Consider the following 21,103-nt stretch of genomic DNA (forward strand, 5'->3'; position numbering starts at 1 on the left):
ATGATTCTTTTTAAGGCTGTAGCTGGTTCTGCAATTCTTTCTCTGTCCTAACTCCTAACAACTTAAAAAGCTGTTCTATCAGTGCTGAAATTGTAAGGCTGGACCAAAGCTTGACACAAGATCTTGGAGAGCGTGGGTCAGGTTCTCAACCTGGAGTCAACAGAGCTGGCAATTTACGGTAGCTTAGCATCTGGTCCCACATCATTATTACAGTTTTCTTCTTCAAAATCTTCAGAAAGTCATTTATCTTGCCATTTAAAGAGAACATTTAAAAAAAAAATGTATTAACTACATAGTACAATTTAGTGTGCAGAATTTCCAGTTTATTTTTGAAAAACTAACTTGTTTCTATGTTTCCTTTATATTTTTTATTGATCCAGCAAGACAATTACAAATTGTATATCAATATCAATTGTATTATTTACTTATGCAGCTCAAGGAAAGCATGTGCTTAAATGTTTTCTTGGATCAGGACCTTAAGGCTTAATCTGTTTTAAGCTGTATTAATATCATTGTAACCTGGGGGCATTCAACACCAGAAAGGATAAGAATCACTTTTACTTTATTGAAGTGTATTTTAGAATGCATATAATTTGAAAGAGTATGCTTTTCAGAAGGACTCTTTGTGATCAATTGTTTCCTGAAGCCATGCATAAACGTATTCATAAACCAAAAGCATCACTGCACCACCTGGAAGAAAATATATTATTTTACTACATACAAAATTCAGTACTTTCAAGATTTTGCAGAGCATTTACAGCATGTAATCTAAACCAGAATACAGTAAAGCCATATTTGCAGAAACACTTAATTCAACTAATTCATTAAAATTCACTTTCTTAAACCATAGATATTTTACTTAATATTAGACCACAAAGTTAATTGGAAAAGCTTGTATATTAAATCAAAATCATCCTCAGTGTACTTATGATATTTTTCTTATCATTTTGCAAGATTAAAATTGTTTGTTCTTTTACAGATTAAGCTTTTCACCTGTGACTATCTGTATATATGCATGTTTGTTTAGAGTGAGATTTGGTCACAAAAGAGCAACTTGACTGATGGAGTGACAAAAATTCATCGCCTGGGTGATAAAAATATAAAAATGCTTCCAGGTAAGATTCACGAAAGGTTTTCAACTCTTTGTTTAAATGTTACCATGTCTAAATTAGAAAGTTGCAGTATCGACATGAGTATAATCTTCTTGTGACTGTATCTAGCTATGAATCCATAGGCAAAGTTTTGATGTAACGGAATAAGAGCAGTCTAGCTGCTAGAACAGATTATGGTATCAAATCCCACCTGCAATGCAATAAAGGCTCCCTACTCTGTGTGAAACAGGACTAAAGCCCTTCTGCAGTTGGACTGCAGTAATTACTATATGAGCTAAAGAAGGTAGATTTCAGAAGGTGTATATATAACTAAGCATATATGCCGGGCTGCAGGAGCAGAAGTGTGTTGTAATAATATGCTATTTATGAGTGCCAGCTCTGGGGCACAAATATTTGTTTCCTTTGCCTTTGCCTGCTGGCTCAAGTAGCTGGTTAGAGTGTGGCACCTCTAACAAATAAGTCTTCTGCTGAACTGGGATGACCTTTCTACGTAGATGGGATAGGTTCAGGCAGCCAGGCACACAGGACCACCACATGCCTTTTCCCATGTTATTTATCCTAACGAGCCATGATCAGACTTGAAATCCTCTATGAACAACAACTTACAGAGAGCCAGACAGAGCAAAAGTTTGCAAAAGGCTCTGACCAACAAACAAGTCATAGACACAAAGTCTAGAAGACGCAATCTGAACTCAAATCAGGGCTGATTTCCAGTCCTCATCCTGTGTGATCTTTTTGTATATCTCTCTTTCCTAAAGCATTCACATGTTGGAAGAAGGAATTACCTCTACAGTCCAAATATAGATTGCTTTGTTGTTTCATTGGAAAGCCACATCTACATATTAGTTAATGTGTTGAAAGTCAAGCACATACTTAACTGATTTGCTGGATCTGGGCCAGAATGCACAGTGACTTGTAAGATGGAAAGTTTTATTCCAAAATCAGCTGTGCTAACTGGTACTGGGGAAGTGGAGGCCTGCCTTCTCTTTGACCTGGATGGGATGTAGTATCCTTGGAGTATGACGGAAAAAGGTCTTAGTTCCCAGAGTCATGCCTTTTATTCTCTCCCCACCTTCTTCCTTTACTCCGCACAATAACCAGGCATAGCCTAGCACTTAGCCAGAGGGACTGGATATGCTAACATCTATAGGCGAACCTAATACCTCCTTTATGCTCAGAACAGACTCTGTACCTGCTTGCTTTTAACCATGTGTGTTCTTGCCTATTAAGCCATCTTGCACAATGGAAATAAAATTTCATGGGATACTTTTCAAATTGGGGCTCCCGCTCTTTGCAACACAGACTGCCTCTGTGGGCTAAGGGCCCCGTGCTTAGGTTTCATGATTAATCAAAACCAGTCTGGGAAAAGTCTGGAAGCCCAAGAAGATCTAGCTCTCATCCATTTTGTTCCTGCATTTGGAGCAACAGCTATTGAGAAGAGGTCAATCAACAAGCATAGTTTCAAGCCAAACTTGTCGTCTTTGTCTTATAGTACCATGCAAGTCTTTTCTCAGCTCATACTATCAGCTTTTTAGGGTCTGTACTCTTGCTTTCAGGAAGCAAAAAGTACCTAGAATTTAATATGCTTGGGCTGCACCTTAACTAGTTGGGAACATTTATATTGGAGCGACTCTAATCTGCATTTAGAGTGACTTCACATTGGTACAGAGTAGTCCTAGTGGGACTGGAAAAATCACATTAGAGGGAACAGGATAAGCTTTAAAAATCACTTTCAAAGGTTTACCATTTGCACGGGCACCCTTTGGCTTACTACATCTTGTCAAGAAACTAGAAAACAGGAAGAGAAAGCAAAAATAAAAGCAATATAGAAACGACAGAGGAAAAATTACCTGGGCCAAGCCTCATGATCTTGGGAACCAAACCTTTGTACAGAGCCAGAAATCTGTAGCAGAAGAAAAACATACAAAACATTTCAAACAATATTCTTGATCTAAGCGAAGAATAGAATTTTAGCATGTGTTTATTAAAATGCTGGCAGAGCACTTAGAAGCAATTATTTGAAATTACACACGTTCGATAGCAGGTAGTGTCTGGATTTTAACACTTTACAGAGGTGGATCAGATGAGGAGAAAAAGTTAATCAATGTTCAGTCACAAAAGCTATGTTGTGAGCCCAGCCAATCAGAAATATGACTTTAATCAGTGAGATGGTTTTACTTTCAAGACAGGTCTGTTAACAACAGCTGCATGCACGGATAAAATGACTGCTATAATTGAATATCAAAGCTACAACTCAGTCCTCACTGGAGAAATACTTTATCAAGTTGGAAAAAGTTATTGCTGCAGCGACCTGTCCCCCATATAATTATTTCAGCAATCTTTTTAAAGGTGCAGAGGTTTGCAAAATTAGAAGAAGAGATGAATTGAGAAACATCTTGTTTTCTATTGGTATTTTCCTTTTACTGAATGAAGAGTTGGTTTTAATGTTAACAAAATATAAAAAATAGTTACGCATGAAATAGATTAGGCATTTATCTGTGGAACATAAATTTTGACAACCCAGTAATCATCTTTTAAGCATTTTGTAAAAGTGCACATGAAGCAGGAAGATGATTCCTTGTAATTCTAAAATACATTTTCAAAATGTTACATTGCGCTCTTTTGATACATGAATTCAAGGTGGCTTAATAGTCCTCATCAAATCTGAAATGCAACAACATGTTTGTATGAACCCATATGAACTAAAACAGAGGTCTGGACATTTATTAAAATAAGAATGTTTTACCCTTCCTCTTTATAGACTGTTGCCATCGTTTTAAAACAGGTTCTGTACTTGATCTCTCCAGGAACTGGCTGTGGTCCTTGAATCCTACTTTTTGCAACATCAAAAGGAATGTTAATAATTGAGGCTATTGTTCCTGAGACCAGCCCAATTCCAAATTTCCTCAGAAACTCCAAATTTGGATCCTTCAAAAAAAGAGAGAAAGAACGAATAAAAAGGGAAACGGAAGGACCTTTGCAGGTTAAACACTATAAAGTAATACGTGTTTAATCAGAAAACTCACACAACACAACACAGTGATGTTATTCTAGCGGAACACATTAGGATTTCCTATGCTGGAACTTGTTTTCTTGACAATCCTATTGGCTATGTTTTTACACATGGTCTAAATTGCTGAAGTACACATTTCCTCACACAGGATTTATAAACACAGTTCATAAAGAAAGACTGGTATGGCATATGGGGATGATTTGTATAATTGGGCTTCACAATGTACTTAGTATTACTGTATCAAAACAGGAGAAATCCAAGCACACTATTAGCTAATTGGCCAGAATATTTTACAAATGACAGCAACTTCCACCATGAAGCCTACTAAAATGCTCATTTGTGTGTTGGACCCCCAAATGCTAAATTAAATAAAGGCTAATCTCAGTCTGCTGCCATTCCCCTCCAGGTTTTTTACATTTATTTTCACATGTAGCTGATCCACTGTACTGAGAAGTGCTAGCTTCCTGTTATTAACAATCCAACTCGGTGCAACTGCAAAAGAGCCTTCCCCATTCTGCGCATTATAAACAGTGGTAACTCACTCAGCTAATTGGCTGAAGAATTTACAACAGATTGTTTCTGAACCCGACTGCATATTCATGGCAAAAGTTAGAAGCACGTTAGAAGTGCATCTAAAAACTTTTTGCTCATTCCAGCTGAGTTTTATTTGATCTTTTAGAAAGGCTTCCTACCTCGGCATTTTCTACGACATCAAAGAATTTAGAGTTTATCTGGGAGTCACAGTCTCTTTAAGCAACTCTAATCCTATTTCTGTGAACAGTGCAACTCACAGTGAAATCTATTCCAGTGCATTTCCTATTAACATAACTTTTTTGCTATCATTCTTCAACAGCAAAGATGCTTTTCTACCATATCTAACACTGTATATATATATATAATACCTTTTTTCATTAAGATATTTTATAGAAAATCAGCAGTAAAATAATAGATGACCTTGCCATGTAATAACATCGGCACAATACTAAAATTGAATTATAATGGAGTGAATTCTTTCTTTTCTAAATTTGTACATTTGTGACTGAAAATAGTAACAATCAGGATATTTTCCTTTCCAGACTAGCAGCAAGGAATATTAGTTAAAACTTCCGTAATACTCATTGGATAAAGGCCACGCAGATGTTTAGAGAGAAATGTTAAAATCAACAGCGCTTATTATTACTTGCAGAAGACTCAATATCCTGACTTCACAAAATATGAAATATACTAAGATAATCCCTTTTTAGAAGTAGAATAGCTTGTGATGCATAAAGCATTGTACACCTTTATTAGTAAAAAGCTTAGCAGCAAATTAATGTTCATTCTGTACATAGTGACAGTTGCTGAAGTGGAAATAAAATAGAAAAAATCTGCCGTGCAGCCAGTTTTTCTAGTATCCAGGGAAAAAAACAAGACCCTTTTTGAGGCTTGAGAGGCACCAGTATGGCAGCCCCTTTCCAGCATGGCACCTAGTTTCAGGCAGCAGGCATGTGAATACACCCTCATCTGAAAACTAAGCACAATTATGGATTTTATTAACCCTGGCAAACCAGGCTGCAGTGAGGAGGCTACCACTGCTCTGTTGATTTTCTGTAGCCTAGAATGCTCTAAAATGTCTTTGCTAAGCTCTTCAGAGCAAGCACACTTTTTGTATAGCACCAAGCACAGTGGGCTGCCCTCTGGTCTAAGCAGTACACATCAGACAGAAATAATTACAGGTTAAATATTGAATTTCAGGCCCTGCTGCTTCTGACAAATCCCTTATCTTTGAATGATAGAACATTTTCATATTTTGGTGAATTCACAATGCCACGGTTGTGTGCTTTGTGACTGATAGTGCCGTAGAGTATATGATGCAGTGGAGTGTCGAATCAAGTGAACGTCAATTAAAATCTGACACTGCACCAAAACAGATAAAGGGAAATTAAAATAAATTGCTATATTTCTATTTCAGTTTTTATGACACAGAAAATATTGAAAGGCAGCATTTTGGTCAGTCACAAAACTGGACCCCAACCAAACGCACTATGGTATACAGCAGGTTAGCTTTGCTACATAACTCGAGTTGTTATTACTTATTTCATGACAAAGGGTTTTTATGGCATTCATCACTGCAATATCTGGGTCATTTCATGCATATAACAGATGCAAATAAATCTAGATGTTATAATTAAAATGTTCGTATTTATAAAAGCACAGATTAGTGGCTTTTTACTTTCCCACTGCCTCCAAGTATAAAACAGAGATTTCTAAATATGATTTGTGCCTCTGTCTACAAAGGCTATAGGTGCAAAGGAACATTGGCTGTCTATTATGTGGGTGCAAGTTGGTGCTATCATGGAGCAGTATCTTTCTTTTTGCACTGAAATCCTTCTTTTGGCCAAAGCCAAAATATTTTTAACTAAGAGCCAGTGAAAAGAGAGATGATGGTACTGCATCTGTCTAGTGCTGACACCATAACTGGCTAGCTGAAGCAATTATCATTTGTTATTGTCACTAACTTCTGCAGCACGCAGTCTGCTACCTGAATATTACATGCTTTCGTGCCGTAGAAAAAAAGTTCCCAGAAAGTCTGTCTCTTGCTTTCATAATGGCAGAACTGGAGGAAGAACATATATGAATTCTGTTTTCAGGGAAAGGTGATTTTTCTGTAGTATGAGCAGAACATGAAGTAGAATAGAAACATGATAACAGATGGTGTCACACCCGGCATGGTGTAGCACAAGGAAGTGAAGTAGCAGTTTGCTCATAAACAATGGCACGATTTTGCCGTGGTTGGACAGCATAGTCTGTGATCCCCTCAGCTTTTTAGCACACCCTTCACAATAACATTTTCTGAACATCTGAGTCCCTGTCCTGTGAGCACCAGAAGCCATGAAAAATAAACTGAAAAGTAGGCACTATTAATAAATGTCATTTCTATGCATGCCCTGTTGGATTTCATTACTTTGGGAGAAGAAATGTTGAGATGTTATAGCTCCTCTTTTTATACTTTGTAACTCCTATTATAACATTTCTAAATAAGTAGGGACTCTGTACATTCTAAGTCATATGCTGCTTAATTCCTTCTAATATCTTTCACAATTCCTAGCAATAGCAAATTCTAGCCCTAAATCTAGCACCTACATGCTCATGTACAGAAGTGTCATCCAAAAGATGACAGTATTTTAATTTATCAATTGTCAGTCTTCCAAGCCTCAGGTTTTCCCTTCCCTACCACTTTATTTGCTTGCTTATCTGCTGGGCACTTTGTCAAAATTTCCATTTAAATCTTTCATCTCCATCAAAAATTTCCAAACTATCTTCATCCATACTGAAGGCAGCTCACTTAATTCACAGTACAATGTAGATACTGTTCCAGCAATGAAATAACTCTGGCGAAGGTATGTATGCTTGGAACACTGGAATTTAGCTTACTGGTGGGATCATCATTTATTCAGGAAGAATAAATATTGATGGAGAGTATGACCAGAACGCTGATCCATAGTTCCTTAATAGAATAACTCAAAAATCATTTTAGAATAGATCAGTCTGTCTTACAGTGAACTCACTATAGTAGATATATTGGCGCTGATTTAGACACCCATCTTAGGTGCAATTCAAAGGAACAAAGCTATGACACCACATTCACCTGTGGAGAGAAGCAGGTACCTTCAAAGGAACAGTCCTTAAGCCAGGTTGCTTGAAATAACCAGAAATGGACAATCTGAAGAGTCCACCTGCATGTATAATAGTGTTCCAAAACTGAAGAGCAAAGACACTCAGGAACACTCTGCTTGCTTTGGCCTTGTCCGCCTACTGATGGAGTCAGGCCCTATTCAGCATGAATGCAGATGGCACGATGTGCCTCACAGAAACTTAAATATTTAAGGAAAGAATCAATGAAAATCAAAAGATCAATAAATATTTCTTCATCTAACTGAAACTACTTTAAAAGCTATTTTTGCTTCAATTTTTGAATGTTTGTCCTGAGATCTTTTCACCATTTTTTTTTTTGGTTACTGAAGGTACACAGCTTATGAAAAAGAATACTTTTATAAACACATTTTAATACTTCCCAGCAGCTCATACATAAGTTCGCTATAAAAGAAGAAAGCTTACTAAGTAAGAAGGAGGTCAATGCATGACAATTTGCAGGAATGATAAATAATAATAATAGAATAATATTTGAAGCTGGTATTTGTAAAGCAGCCTCAGAAGTTAGGCCCCAACAAATACTTACTTTGAGTGGAATATTTGCATCAAGTTTCTTAGGCTCCTTTGAAAACGTTAGCCATAATATTAGTTTTATAGATGAGTTACATTTGGCACAGAAGGTTAAAGTGATTTGAAACGCCTGCTAAATTTAAATACATTTGCTCAAGGTCACCTAAGGGGTGAATGGAGAAGCCAGGAATAGAACTGAGAGGTTTGCACCATATGCTGCACATTCCATCTCTCTGTGTATAACAAGGCAGGCTTTCGTTTGGCCAACTTTGTGGTTCTGTCTGGTATACCTTGTAATTATTGGATTGAAGAGGGAGAAAGGCGTGGAATAACGGGTAGTGTTGCTTCTCAGCCTTTTGTGGCTAAGATGAAGTGTAATAGCATAGGAATTCCTATGGCAAACTAAGAAGAGCCAGAAAACCTGACCTGGCATTATACGTTGACTATAATCAAGTGTTTGGCAGCAAAATAGGCTGTAAGAAACTGTTTTATACAGCCTGATAATTGGCTTTAACAGTGGTTCTGTTGAGCTTCCTATGGCTACAGACTGTGGAAGAAAGGAGTGCACGGGTCTGAAGAAGGGGAGCTTCCAAGATGGAGGAGAAAAGGTATCTTCAGATAGAGGTGAGGTGGGAGATAGCTCAGAGAAGCAATAAGGAAGAGATGAAAAGGTAGAACAAACTGATTTAAACAGACCTAGGCCTGGAACCCAGAGGAGAGACAGGGTTTCCCTACTGAGTCTTAGAGGAGAGCTTGGATGACAGGCTGTTGACTTCCGCTCTTAGAGAGGCAGAGGCTGTCACAGATGTGATCGGGTGGTTTGCAGGAAAGTAAGCCCCTGGCAGAAATGGCTCTAAGGAGTAGAAAATGAAGCAAGTTCACTGCAAGGCTCCAGAAAGAGTGAAAATGAAAAGGTGAAAGTCTTGTCACCGTCATGATGACTTTGTGCTTTGATTCTTTGAAAGAACAGTCACAATTTTTATTACTTTGTGACCTAATCAGGATTCAATCATAGCTTTATGAATAGCTTCATGCTTTTATTGACCCTTCACTTCAGTCCATTTCAGCCATCTACATAGTAAACTCCTTACTGTAAACTATAGCTTGTTGTCTGATGAGCACAGTGATGGTCTGACCTTTGCCAAGTTGCCAAAGAAGTATTGAAATAACAACTATAAACGTATTGATACCCAGGAAAGACATCCCACAATGCATAGTCACAACTGCACTTTGCTTGAATTACATACGCCTTTTCACATTGGTATTATCTCAGAATCCTCCTTGACTGCAATTGCATTGCAGCAGAAAATACTTCATTAAGTATTTTAAATTTACCTATCAAAAGTCTAACAGCATAATAAGATGAATGACAGCCACTAGGATGAATGTCCCGGGGAGGTCTCCAGCATGACATGGCTATCTGCTCCTGTAGGGTGTAATTTTGAAATTGCCATTCTCTCAGGGATTTGTTTTTCCCATAATCCAATTTCCTGGTAAAATTTTTCATCTTACTCTAGACTTTCAGGTATTATTATTATCTATTATTTATTCTTTTACTATAATCTTTTGGAGCCGTAGGGTGAGACTAGGACTCCACTTCATTTAGTCTAAAACAAACACCTGCACGAAACAGCTTTTGATAAGTAGAAAAACAAGAGACAACAAAAAATGTAGCCACTGAATACAAAATATACAGAATTCTACAGACTCAGTCAGCATAGTCAGTAATAAAAGTAGCAGATAGATCTATACTTGTTCCTCTTAATTCATCACTATGTTTCTGTAGGTTATTGTTAGACTGTTGAAAGTAGAATACCAAAGAGGCAACAGAAACACTTGCCCTCTCTCTTTGCATCCTCACAAACTCCTTGTCCGTCTATATCCTTCCAAACATGAGCACCAGCTTCTCTTACTCACAGCCACCCATATATAACGACTCCCAGATTTACTCAAAGAGGGCATGTAGTTTCCTGTCACTCAATATTCAGCACGTGTTCTTGCCACTCTTGAGGAATGGCCACCTGAAAAACTATTAACCATGCTAGTAACAACAGAATTGATCCTCCAGCTTCACAGGAGGCTTCTGAGGTAACTCAGAGCATCTCTCCCACATATGGAGAGTCGATCTACACAGATCATTATACTGTTCATAAAGTGTTCGGGTTACAAGAAGGCCAGTTTTTCATGGCATCATTTATTCATCAACTATGCCTCCCTTGAAATTCCTTAAAGCAGAAATCAGCATCCAGAAATGAATGTTTTCATCTAGTGCCTTTACCTGTACCCTCGACCTTCAGTCTCAGTTATATAATTAGTTATGAAACAGAAAAAAAGAGTAGCTCCATGAACTAAAGAAGAGTGATGTCCTAGGGGTTGTTGTCATCTGACTGACTGATTCTGATGTCTAGAAAGATACAAGCTCTGACTACATAGGTTTTTTCCCACAGGGTCCAGTATTGCATAAGGTTTAAGTTCTCACTGAAAATTTCCCTCAGCTGGGGCATTCATAAGGTGCACTTGTAGGGTTTCTCTCCTCTTTTTAAGCTACTATTTGTATGTCTTGTAGGAACTTAATTATTTTAAGTCTCCCTCTGTGAGCTGTGGTTGAACCAGGTTCAACGTTACTAGAGGAGGATAAACATTCAGTTGCAAAAAGTCTGTTTACATAATCTTTATTTCCACAGGAAACTTCTTTACCTTTTTATTTTGATCAAAGATTCCTTCTTCTGTAACCCCATATCTGTTTTGCCTCTTCCATTTCATTACTGCTGGGAAGCTATCTCTGCTGCTAAACAGAAGTAACTCTGCACTACAGGAATACTGCAGGAATGGAGCAGGTGAGGTAACAACAGATTCTCCTCCTTCTATATTACACCTTTTGGTGAAATCTTTAAACACCAGAGTCTACGGTTTCAACAGCCCACAGGACATATCAGATTGAAGAGCGTTGACCAATGGGAGCTTGTAACTTTCCAGTGGGTACAGCATTGCCATCTTTTTTGTAGTTCACAAGCCATCCTGAACTCTGCAGTTGGGTTGCAGCTCTGAGATTATTCTCTTTCCCACTCTGATGCAGTCTTCTACTAGATCAGCTTGGTTTACTATTTTTCAACAATGTTGCACTGCATGTCCTTTGCACTATGTGTTCCTACCTACAATTTCTACATTGGTGTAGATCTGAAAACAATTAAAAAGTAAAATGTTGTCTACTATCATATTTATTTCCCAAGCTGAACAGCCCATTTTGGTTTCCCATCCCCTCTTCTTTGCCTGGAGATATTAGGGCCCCTTCTCTGACAAAACAACATGCTGATCAACTCCCACTACCCAGTGTAGCAGCCCTTTTAACAGGCAGTACATCTGCAGCAGCTGGGGCAGTGTCTGACTTGAAATGAGTTTTGCAGTTGACCACGTTTCAAAGGGGGCTTTTAAAACCATATGGAAATCTCATACTGCTAAGAAATATGACAGCCACTTGGAGGTGGTAGTGAGCAAAGGTTTTAATGAAACTTCTACCATCAAACCTAATTTTTATCATCAACTCAAACTATGACAAAAAATAGAAAAGTGAGAGCTGCTGGAAGCCTATGAAATGTGCTATAAAAGCACGTGCTATAAAACTGAGACGATATAAATTTTCAGACTAATCTGATTGTTAGTGCAGATGCATAGCCGTTAATGCTCTATGGTTGATACATCAGGGGCAATTGAAAAAAAGCCTGGCTTATTCTGTTTTCAGTAAACAGAGCATGAGGTTGGCTGTAAATGTTCTCTTTAGCGGAATAGATTGAACATATGAAAAATTATTCATTATGCACATTTACAACCCACACATGTCATTTATATCATTTGACCACTCAACATAAAAGGTTTATTGTTTTTGGCAAAATAAGCTGCAAACATCCTTAATTGGGATGCAAATTTAATGCACAGTTTAGCACTGTTGACAGCTAAAAGGCTCATACGGACATTTCCATACATTTTTCCACTTACGTTACAGATGGTGAACAGCAGATATATAGTCAAGAGCCAAAATTATTTCAAAAGTGTAGTATTCTTATTTCATAATTTTTATATGCTTGTCAATATTGCAAGACTGACTTTAAAATTTTAATCTCTGGAGAAGCATGCAACATGAACAAATTAGCTTTTATAATGAAATCAAATATGTGAGAAAACTTGGAAAGTTACAACTTCTAATATTTTTAGGTCTAACTGAAAAACAGCTTCTATCAAAATCATGGCACAGGTTTGATAACTTTTAGACTTCAGTGCCTGTCTACTGACAAAAAATATTTAAGTTACAGATTACAAAGTATTATTGATTACTTCTATTTTCCAGTCACTGAAGTGAAGTTCAGCACATGTAAACATCTGAGACATACTGCTGGCTAGCACAAGGCATATGAGGCCTGATCTAAAACCTACTAAACTCATGGTAAGATTTGCACTGATTTTCATGGAAGTTTGGTCAGACTTATTGGCTATATCTATACATCCAGAACTGTCTACAGTACTGAAGCCAGATCGCATAGACCGTCCTAGGTCCGTGCTATTAAATGCTACCACCTAGAACACAGAGGCTGCATGAAACTTGCCTACCAGGAATAGTCGCTCGTCTGTGCTAACTCCTAAGCCATACCCAGGAACTGTGTGCTAGCTGCCATGAGCCCCTGAGCCAAAGTTGTGCCAGGGAACATTTAACAGCATAGATGAGTTTCAGTGATGTTGTTCAGTTTACTAGCATAGAAGCAGCCGCTGCGGTCCAGCACAGTGCAAACTTCTCCACTTATTTGCTGTTAGTGCAGTCCAAGCCTACTTTGACTACACTGTCTTTTGCTTTGATAGTAGGTACTTAGGTGCCAGCTGGGCAGAATGACATCATTAAAATGATTTCCCTTTCATTTTCTATATGTATTTAAATCTATGTTGAAGTTGTTTATAATTCTCTGTATTGTGCAAAATATGTATAAAATGGCAATTTCTCTCAGATCATAGAGTTTTAAATCTTTCCAATCACATATAAACTGTTTCTGAATCCTTTTTTTTTTTTTTTTGGATCTGAAAGGCAAAGAAAGCATTCTTATGCCAAACATTATTGCTATTCTTCAATTACTATGCAGGAATACTTCAGGATTTTCCTAGAAGATGCATGAATGCTCTTTATGTATGCATATGCTTACCTGCATATGATTCTGAATATTCTGCATAGTTATATGTAATTTTTTCATCTTTTGATCAACATAAATGTGTTTACTTCTATCTCAGTATCAAGCACTGCTTGTGCCTTGAGCTTTTAAAATGTGTTATTGAAGTGCATTGTTAAAGCATGCTTAAATACACTAGAATAAACTTGTTGAAATTTGCAGGTTAGCTGCACTTGAACGATTCAATTTACTGGAACAATCAGCAAATAAGAAGTGGAGGTTTTCTTCATTTATGCAACAGTGCCAACAAAAATACCAGGCTACTCAGAAGTGCAGAAAAAAGAGGTGTTGCTTCATCTGGGAATAGAAAGTGATCCCTTTTGATGTAAACTGCAGCTTCCTATATGGATATAACCACATATTACACCTGTGACTGTTTAACTGTCATTGTTTAAAAATCACATTAGTGAAAACACAGTTCAGTAAGTAACGTACTGGAATCATTAATAAACAATTAGGCTGTTGCTCACACAGTCATTTAGAAAGTTGCCAGTATTATCACATTTTCGTTAGTAAAATTTCCCTTTGTTATACAGAGGAATGTAAGACTATCAGAATAAAATTGCTTCCTGTGGAGTTACAGCTATAAAGATTCTTTCTTTTAACTTACTCATAAGGCATGCTACATAAAGTCCTATTTTGGGTCTGGCCTCCTCCCTTAAGGGTAAATGTTATCCTTAAACACTAGGTTGATCTGTCTTTTGAGTAAATAGGCCCAGTAAATAGCCAGAATACCCGATCTAGTGCAAGTCTGCCATCTCATCAAGCTTGGCATCTTACTTTGTGAGTATCGAAAGATGTTCTAGAAATAGTAATTGTTACTCTTCTAAGCCCCTTTACCACAGAAAAGGACATACATACCGAATGTAAGCATCAGCATACCTGTACCATGATTACTGCCTTTAACATTGCTACAGTGGTATCGGGGGCTATTCATGTAAATGAGAAGTCAAACATGACTGTCTTATTTATAGCCAGTGTTGATTAAAAAGTAGGAATTACAAATCCTTGTTTCGCTACACATATCTTACCAATAAAATTTCTGCAAAACAGAAAGCTAGGTCAGTCACTGTTTTTTACTGAAGACCACAGCTTCGCACAGGAAGATGAGTTAGTTAAGTTGCCAAACCGCTTATTTGTTGTTCTGTTACATAGTAGGAAGAACTTACTTTATTGACTGGAAGCATATTTTTCACATTGAAGTAGAATCCAAAGTAAACCATGTTAAAAACTCCGTGGCGGCCCAATGTTGCAGTGAGACCTTTGTTGAGTCCATGGAATCCCAGACCATCAGTTTTAATAATCTGCCGAGCTTGAACAAAGCTAGATGGTTGCTGCACAAGTTAAACAAAAGAAGAAAGAGGTCATCTTTACAAAAGGAAAATCATAACCTCATTTCAATCTTGTCAGCTATCACAATGTTGCCAGTTCCTGTCATTTTAACTTCAGTTTCACCACACTTGTTATTTTCCCTAAAAATTCCGGCTGGATTCCTGTGTCATGTGTGAATCACAGTTTTCATTATAAAAAGCTTATTTTTCTGATTGTAGAAGAAGTGATATCAGAGTACTCTAAAAGACAATGAATCCCTAAAGCAAAGAAAAAGATCTTAAAATCATCACTGAAAAATTTTAATTTGATTTTATAGAACAACTTGTGGCCTTGAACGTGAAAATCTGGCCGTACTGTTTTTACTGTTTACTGTGCTGTTAAGGTTATGACAGATGAAAGCCTAACAAAACTAGAATATACAACATTTATTCTGCACAAAAAGAAGATAAAATCATCTTCATAGGACCAATGACATGGGAACATGCATTGTGAAGGAGGGATGAAACAATTGAACTGGAGCAGGAAATTTTTGAGCCTTTATACCTAGGGAAGTAAGTCCCTGTAGGCCAAAAACTGGAGCACCAGGAGAAGCCATGTATGTTTGTACTGTCCAAGGCAGTTTCCAGATTCAATGTTAGGAAAGTACATACACTTTCTGGGAACCCTTCTGGCTCCTGTGAGTCTCTTGGTCATGCTGTTAGGAATGTAAATCACTGCTTTAAAATATGGATTTTGGGAGGAGCTATTGGGTACACACCAGTTTTAAAAAGGGATCACATGCTTAACTTTTTCAGGTATGGAGGCAGGCACATAAGTTTAACATTCTAATGACTTATATCAGCTATAAGTAAATGGAAATTATAGACGTCATAGCATAATAATATAACTTTTTTTTGCATAAGCATCCAACCGGAAATCTTGTTTTGCCCTCCTAATGAAATCTTTGACTTAAAAAGGGTAGTTAGATTTTCAAAATCGGAACACTCATTTAAATTTCAAGGTACAGATTTAGGAAATTGACGTTTAGAAATCCTGTTTTGAAAACATTGCCCAAAACGGAGAGAAATCCTCTTAGCCAGCTACTATCTGCTGGAAGCCAGAAAGGAAAAAATTTCCCCAGAACTGGTCTTCTGTAATGACTAGTTCCTTTAAAGTATCTTACATGGGCCACTGACAGACTGGATCTGCCTGTACATACACACGTCTGATCTGTTTTCCGGTATACTCAGCGATACTTGATATGCCTTCTGATAGGAACCCTCTAACGTTTTAGAACTCTTTTTAGTAGAATTATAGAAAAGTTCCTTGCAGGAAGTTTGTTAACTTGATTTGGTTTTCGCCAAAGCATAAACGTAGCTCTGGGTAACCAAATATTTAATTAGAAAGGCAAAACATGACTTCCTCTAGGATGCTCAAACATGAAAATATAGAAGAATTTTGACTACAACACTGTGAATACTGCTAATTTCAATACACTTATTTGTTTAATGAGTTTCATTTCAAAATATCACTGTGGTAGATCAACAGCATCAGCCAAACGATCCCTATTATATCCGACACAGCATATGACTGCTTATTTAGTTGACTGACAAGTTTATTCTTTCATACCAAGTTTCATTCTGTTTTTTCATATTTAGTAACTATTATTGACCTGTTGATGCTCTGCATATACTTTACTATAGTTTACTTTTGTAAAGTAAAGTACTCCTAGAGATTCAAAGCTATTTAACGAGATCAAAATCTATTTTAAAATGTAGATATCCAACATGAAATTTGGTCCAGCTACTAAGAATTACATCTTTTCACATGAACAAAAAAATGAAGATTAGATCTTTAAAAAAACAACCAATGGTCCTGAATAAAGTGACTGAAACTGCAGATGGCAGCTTTCAACAATAAGGGATCCATCAGTCTTATCCTGAATACAGATTTACTAATGACTCAGAAGGGCAAGCCTGAATGCCTGAGATGGGATTCATCAGTCCAAATGCAGATGCCTGCAACGCCTACATTTACACCTGAGCTACTCATCAAGACTCCCTTTCAGTTCATTGAAATACAGAGGCCCTCCTAGAGAGCAGTTCACCTCATCCAAAGTAGACATGTAAAATGATGGCTGATCATGCCCTACAAAGCTTATTTTTCTCCACAGGTGATGAAAGGACCATAGGATGACTAACTCAGATGGAAAAATTTACTGTGTAAACATCTGGAGTGGGATTTACTTCACCTAGCTATTGCCTTATACTCAGAAGAGACCTAGTCAGGGGAATCTGGAGCCAGATTCTTCTCATCCTAAAGCAGATACATTTATTTATTTAGCTAATCACACCTCTGAAGTCAGGTGAGAGTATTTTTTATTGCCACACCTGTTTCTGTAGCCAGTGAGTTTTCCCTAGGGGGTAAAGTTGGTTAGGCTGTGAAATCTGAAAAGAAGAAAAAGAAAAACAAACAACAAGGTGGTGGGGCTGCTAGCAGCCTCTTTTAATAAAAAAATCCCTGCAGTATTTTCACCTAGAGCAATCCACATTACAAAAGTGCCAATATGTGATTTATAGTGGCGTTCCTCTTTAAAGCTATCAGCCCTAGAAAGATGATCTGGTACCACAGAGTAATTCAACTGTCACCATGGTGTGTGCATATTTGTTTTGGGGGTGTGCAGAAGTCTGGGTGTGGGCGCATGTGCTCTTCCTTGTTCCTTTAAACAAGATATATTTATCATTTCAATACAATAGTCAAAGAAATATGTGAACTGTATTAGGTTTCATCATATAGTATGAAAGCTACACAATGGGTAAGTACATACTTTACTTAACCCTTTTAGAAAAACAGAGCATGGTAATGAAGTGAGTGTACCGTTGCCTTACACCATATAATAACATGCACATGCTTCTCCCAGTAGGCTTAAGTTTACAGAAGATAGCATGCTTTAAAGAAAAAAACTATTTTTTATTCCTGAAGTCTGCTTTAGTGTGGAATATTCTTTAACATATTCTCAATGAGAACTTCAACTTATGGTAATGAAGGCACCAGAGTTTTCCTGGTTTACAGCAAATTCTGAAATTCTAGCACTTTTTTAAAAAGATATATTAAATATTGATATCTCTGTGATTTAGCGATCTTTGTGATTTAAGAACATCAGTCTATGTTGCTTTTTTCTTTAGGGCAAATAGACACTTTTAGTTATATTTTAAGTGCAAGTTAGGTTCCCAGTGGAGTCCCTAGCATTGTTTTAGAATTTTATTTATACAATAATATATTATGATTTGAATATTGTGAATGCTTTCACTAAAGTACAATCCTTGGTTCCTTTTTCTGAAACTAAAGAATTTTCACTTAAAAGAAAACAACTTAGAATGTTTTTGAACAGCTGTAGCATTGGTTATTGGGTTATTCTGAAGGTTACCATGAAAGGGATGCAGACATTAAAGTAAAATAAAATTTACATAAAATTGACTAAGTAAAATACCTCAGACTTTGTTAAAAAGTTTGAAATCGAGGAAAAAGAATTTAAAATGTATGAATGGAAAGAATATATTGCCTTCTTGTAACTCTGCAGGAACTAGTGTGCTCAAAATAGAATACCGGTGTATTTACACTCAAAATTGTTATTAATATAGGCTAATGGTATCTTGACAACTGTGAGGCAGACAGACAAAGAATATCTGCTCACTTGACTGAGGAAAAGACAGGCTGGAGCAGTAGTAGTTCATAATGGTTTCATATCACTTTCATAAAATGCGATCCTCTCATGCATTACTTTCTCCCACTTCCAGTCTCCTTCCTTCTGCAATCCTAATCTTTTTATTCCTGTACAGTAGTAGCTCTCTGCTTCAGTGTTTTTTTGGGCCACGGTTAAAAAATATCTAGGCTGGAGACTCAGAGCAATCAGGCATCTCTTTTGGATGCGCTGAGAGAATACCAGACATTTACAAAATGTTTTAAAATTTATTCTCAAAGAGAATACTTCTCTGAATGAGTTACAGAGTAACTCTATGACATGTGGAAATCAATAGAAGTATTTTGTGAGAATATACACGAAGATTTAGGCCCAAACAGCTTATGTAAATGGCCAGGTGAGAAATCTCTTTACTGTTTATCCCAAAAGAGAGTTCAATTTGTGCAGACAAGTGATGTAAGGTAAGCAAATATTGTCAGTCAAAGCTTAATAGAAGAATAGGCAAAAATCTTGCCTCACCAGGGCTCCATCCAAGCTTTTCATGCCATACTTATTTGATTTTGTACTTTTACCATAATAGGTATAGCTGATTTCTTAAAAGATTTTGAAAGCGCTGATTTGACATTTGTTACTCTTATTCACTGAGAAATAAAGGAAGAAAATCCCACTGAAACTTTTCATATATTTCCAGATTCCGGGCAGAACAGCCTCTGACAGTACCTCCATATTTCTATTTTGATTTTTACAAGAACTGCAATGGTAAGAATAGCATAGATTAAAAAAAAAGCTGGAAAAATATAATAAAAATTTAGAAGTTTGGTCTCAGATTTATTTGTAGGATCAGGAAACATTTGGAAAGTTCTCGAAGATTTAGTTTCTAGGTAAATGGAGTGGAAATTAACCTTCCCACAAGAAGGCTGAAATGAAAACTTCACAACCAGGGACTAGATTATATACGAGAAAAAAAGATTCACTCCTGGTTCATAAAGGCTTGAAGGTTTTAAGGCCTGTCTTTATGCTTAAAGGCATAAAGGCCTGTCTGTATACGGCTGTGAGGTTTTCCATGGTGACTGTTGCAGGCACAGGGGGAAACCATCTTCCAGATGCACAGGGGTGAAGCTCTCTCCTGCAGATCTGCCATATATTCAATGGGCTGGATTTTTATAATGTGGAAATCTTTTAATTACTCTCTGAACTACGAAAAACTTTAAAGCAGCAGATCACAGTTTCAGCTTTGATGCAACTATGCCAATTTGAATGAGCTACAGGTCTCTAATCTGTGAAGGCAGCGAGCATCCAGTGTGTTGGGAAAACCTGGAAGTGGATTCCACCGAACGTTTCCTCCATTCCATGTGCGTTGGAATATGTTGCCAAATATTTGAGCAACTTATTTAGAGAAAAGTTGTGTTTGACGATAAAAGGTTTTTTTTGATGTCGTATCAGCTGTACGCTGAGCAACCTTACTAACGTATTTTAAATGGGAGAAAACAACTCATTATGAAAGTCCTGTTCAGCGAGCATCCCCAAGGGACTGCTTGATTTCTCCAAGAGTTCCCACCACACCCTGTTCTGGAGTGATACTCACACTTTTGCCAGTTCATCGTATTTTCCTTCATGATGAATCACTACAAAGTGGACAACAGGGTGGGGAGAACTGAACAGAAGGATGTCAGCCAATGTTTTAAAAGGAAAGGAAGAGAACAGTTACCTGTTACTGCCCTAACTGCAATGACTAGGGTGGCGCTTCAGCAGCGCTCCCAATAAATACAAACGGAAAACAGCTAGAACAGGCTAGAAAATGTTTTGAGATTTCTTCATTTTTCTCTCTCTGCATCAGGATTGTGAAGTGTTAGGAGGAAAACGAAACAGAAATCTCCTCTGAACCCATAATAATCTATTTGCTCCAGGCAAGCATCTAGCCCTGAGGTATAAGTCCATACAACAATGAACATTTGGTAATTTAGTATGAAGCTGGATAGCACCAATACGAGAAAGAACTGTCCTAGAAAAAAGTGCGGTTTTGGTAATTAACATACACCTTTGTACAAAGAGAGAATGACAGAGCATGGCTTTCATGGTATGGCAGATGAAACTCCTACTTCACAGACTATTAGCTTTTAAAGATGGGGAGAGTATGGAGAAAACCGTGAGCTGTGTGTCTTTTTTTTCTTCTTCACTTTAGCCTGGAACGTTTTCAACATTAAAACTGACTGAAATTAGTGCATTCCTGTGAACATTTTTGATCTTGATGCAACACTGTTTTCCAGCTGAATTTTTTTCCCCTTTCAGCAGTAACGAGAGCTATGGAAAAAGTCCATATAATATCAGTGTGCCTTATTATATAACTATTTTCTGGTTTGTGCTTATAAATATGAAGACTGATAAAATAAATTTGTATTTAAAAAAGCAGTGTGGCTAGTAGTTCATTCATCCATGATCTCTTGTCCTTTTGCATTAACATATTTCCTTGGTTAGTAGCTTAGCCATTATTGTTTCTAAAATATGAATGTGGATTTTCAGTGATCCTTATTATTAATATAATGCTGGCTCACTTTAT

The 21,103-nt window shown here is 37.2% G+C and overlaps 1 protein-coding gene across 2 annotated transcripts in view; it reads right to left on the reverse strand.

Annotated features, from left to right (window-relative positions):
- Positions 1–545: 545 nt before the first annotated feature.
- Positions 546–21,103, reverse strand: part of SLC25A21 (solute carrier family 25 member 21) — a 260,329-nt gene continuing 239,771 nt past the window's right edge. For both annotated transcript variants that reach the window (XM_068946510.1, XM_068946511.1), the window contains 4 exons: positions 14,705–14,869; positions 3,859–4,040; positions 2,963–3,015; positions 546–690 (listed from right to left, as the gene is read on the reverse strand). In XM_068946510.1, coding sequence (XP_068802611.1) covers positions 611–690; positions 2,963–3,015; positions 3,859–4,040; positions 14,705–14,869 — 480 coding nt within the window. In that variant the 3' untranslated portion in view covers positions 546–610. The remainder of the gene's footprint in view (positions 691–2,962; positions 3,016–3,858; positions 4,041–14,704; positions 14,870–21,103) is intronic.

Source organism: Struthio camelus, chromosome 5, assembly GCF_040807025.1.
Source record: "Struthio camelus isolate bStrCam1 chromosome 5, bStrCam1.hap1, whole genome shotgun sequence".
NCBI classification, from domain to species: Eukaryota; Metazoa; Chordata; class Aves; order Struthioniformes; family Struthionidae; genus Struthio; species Struthio camelus.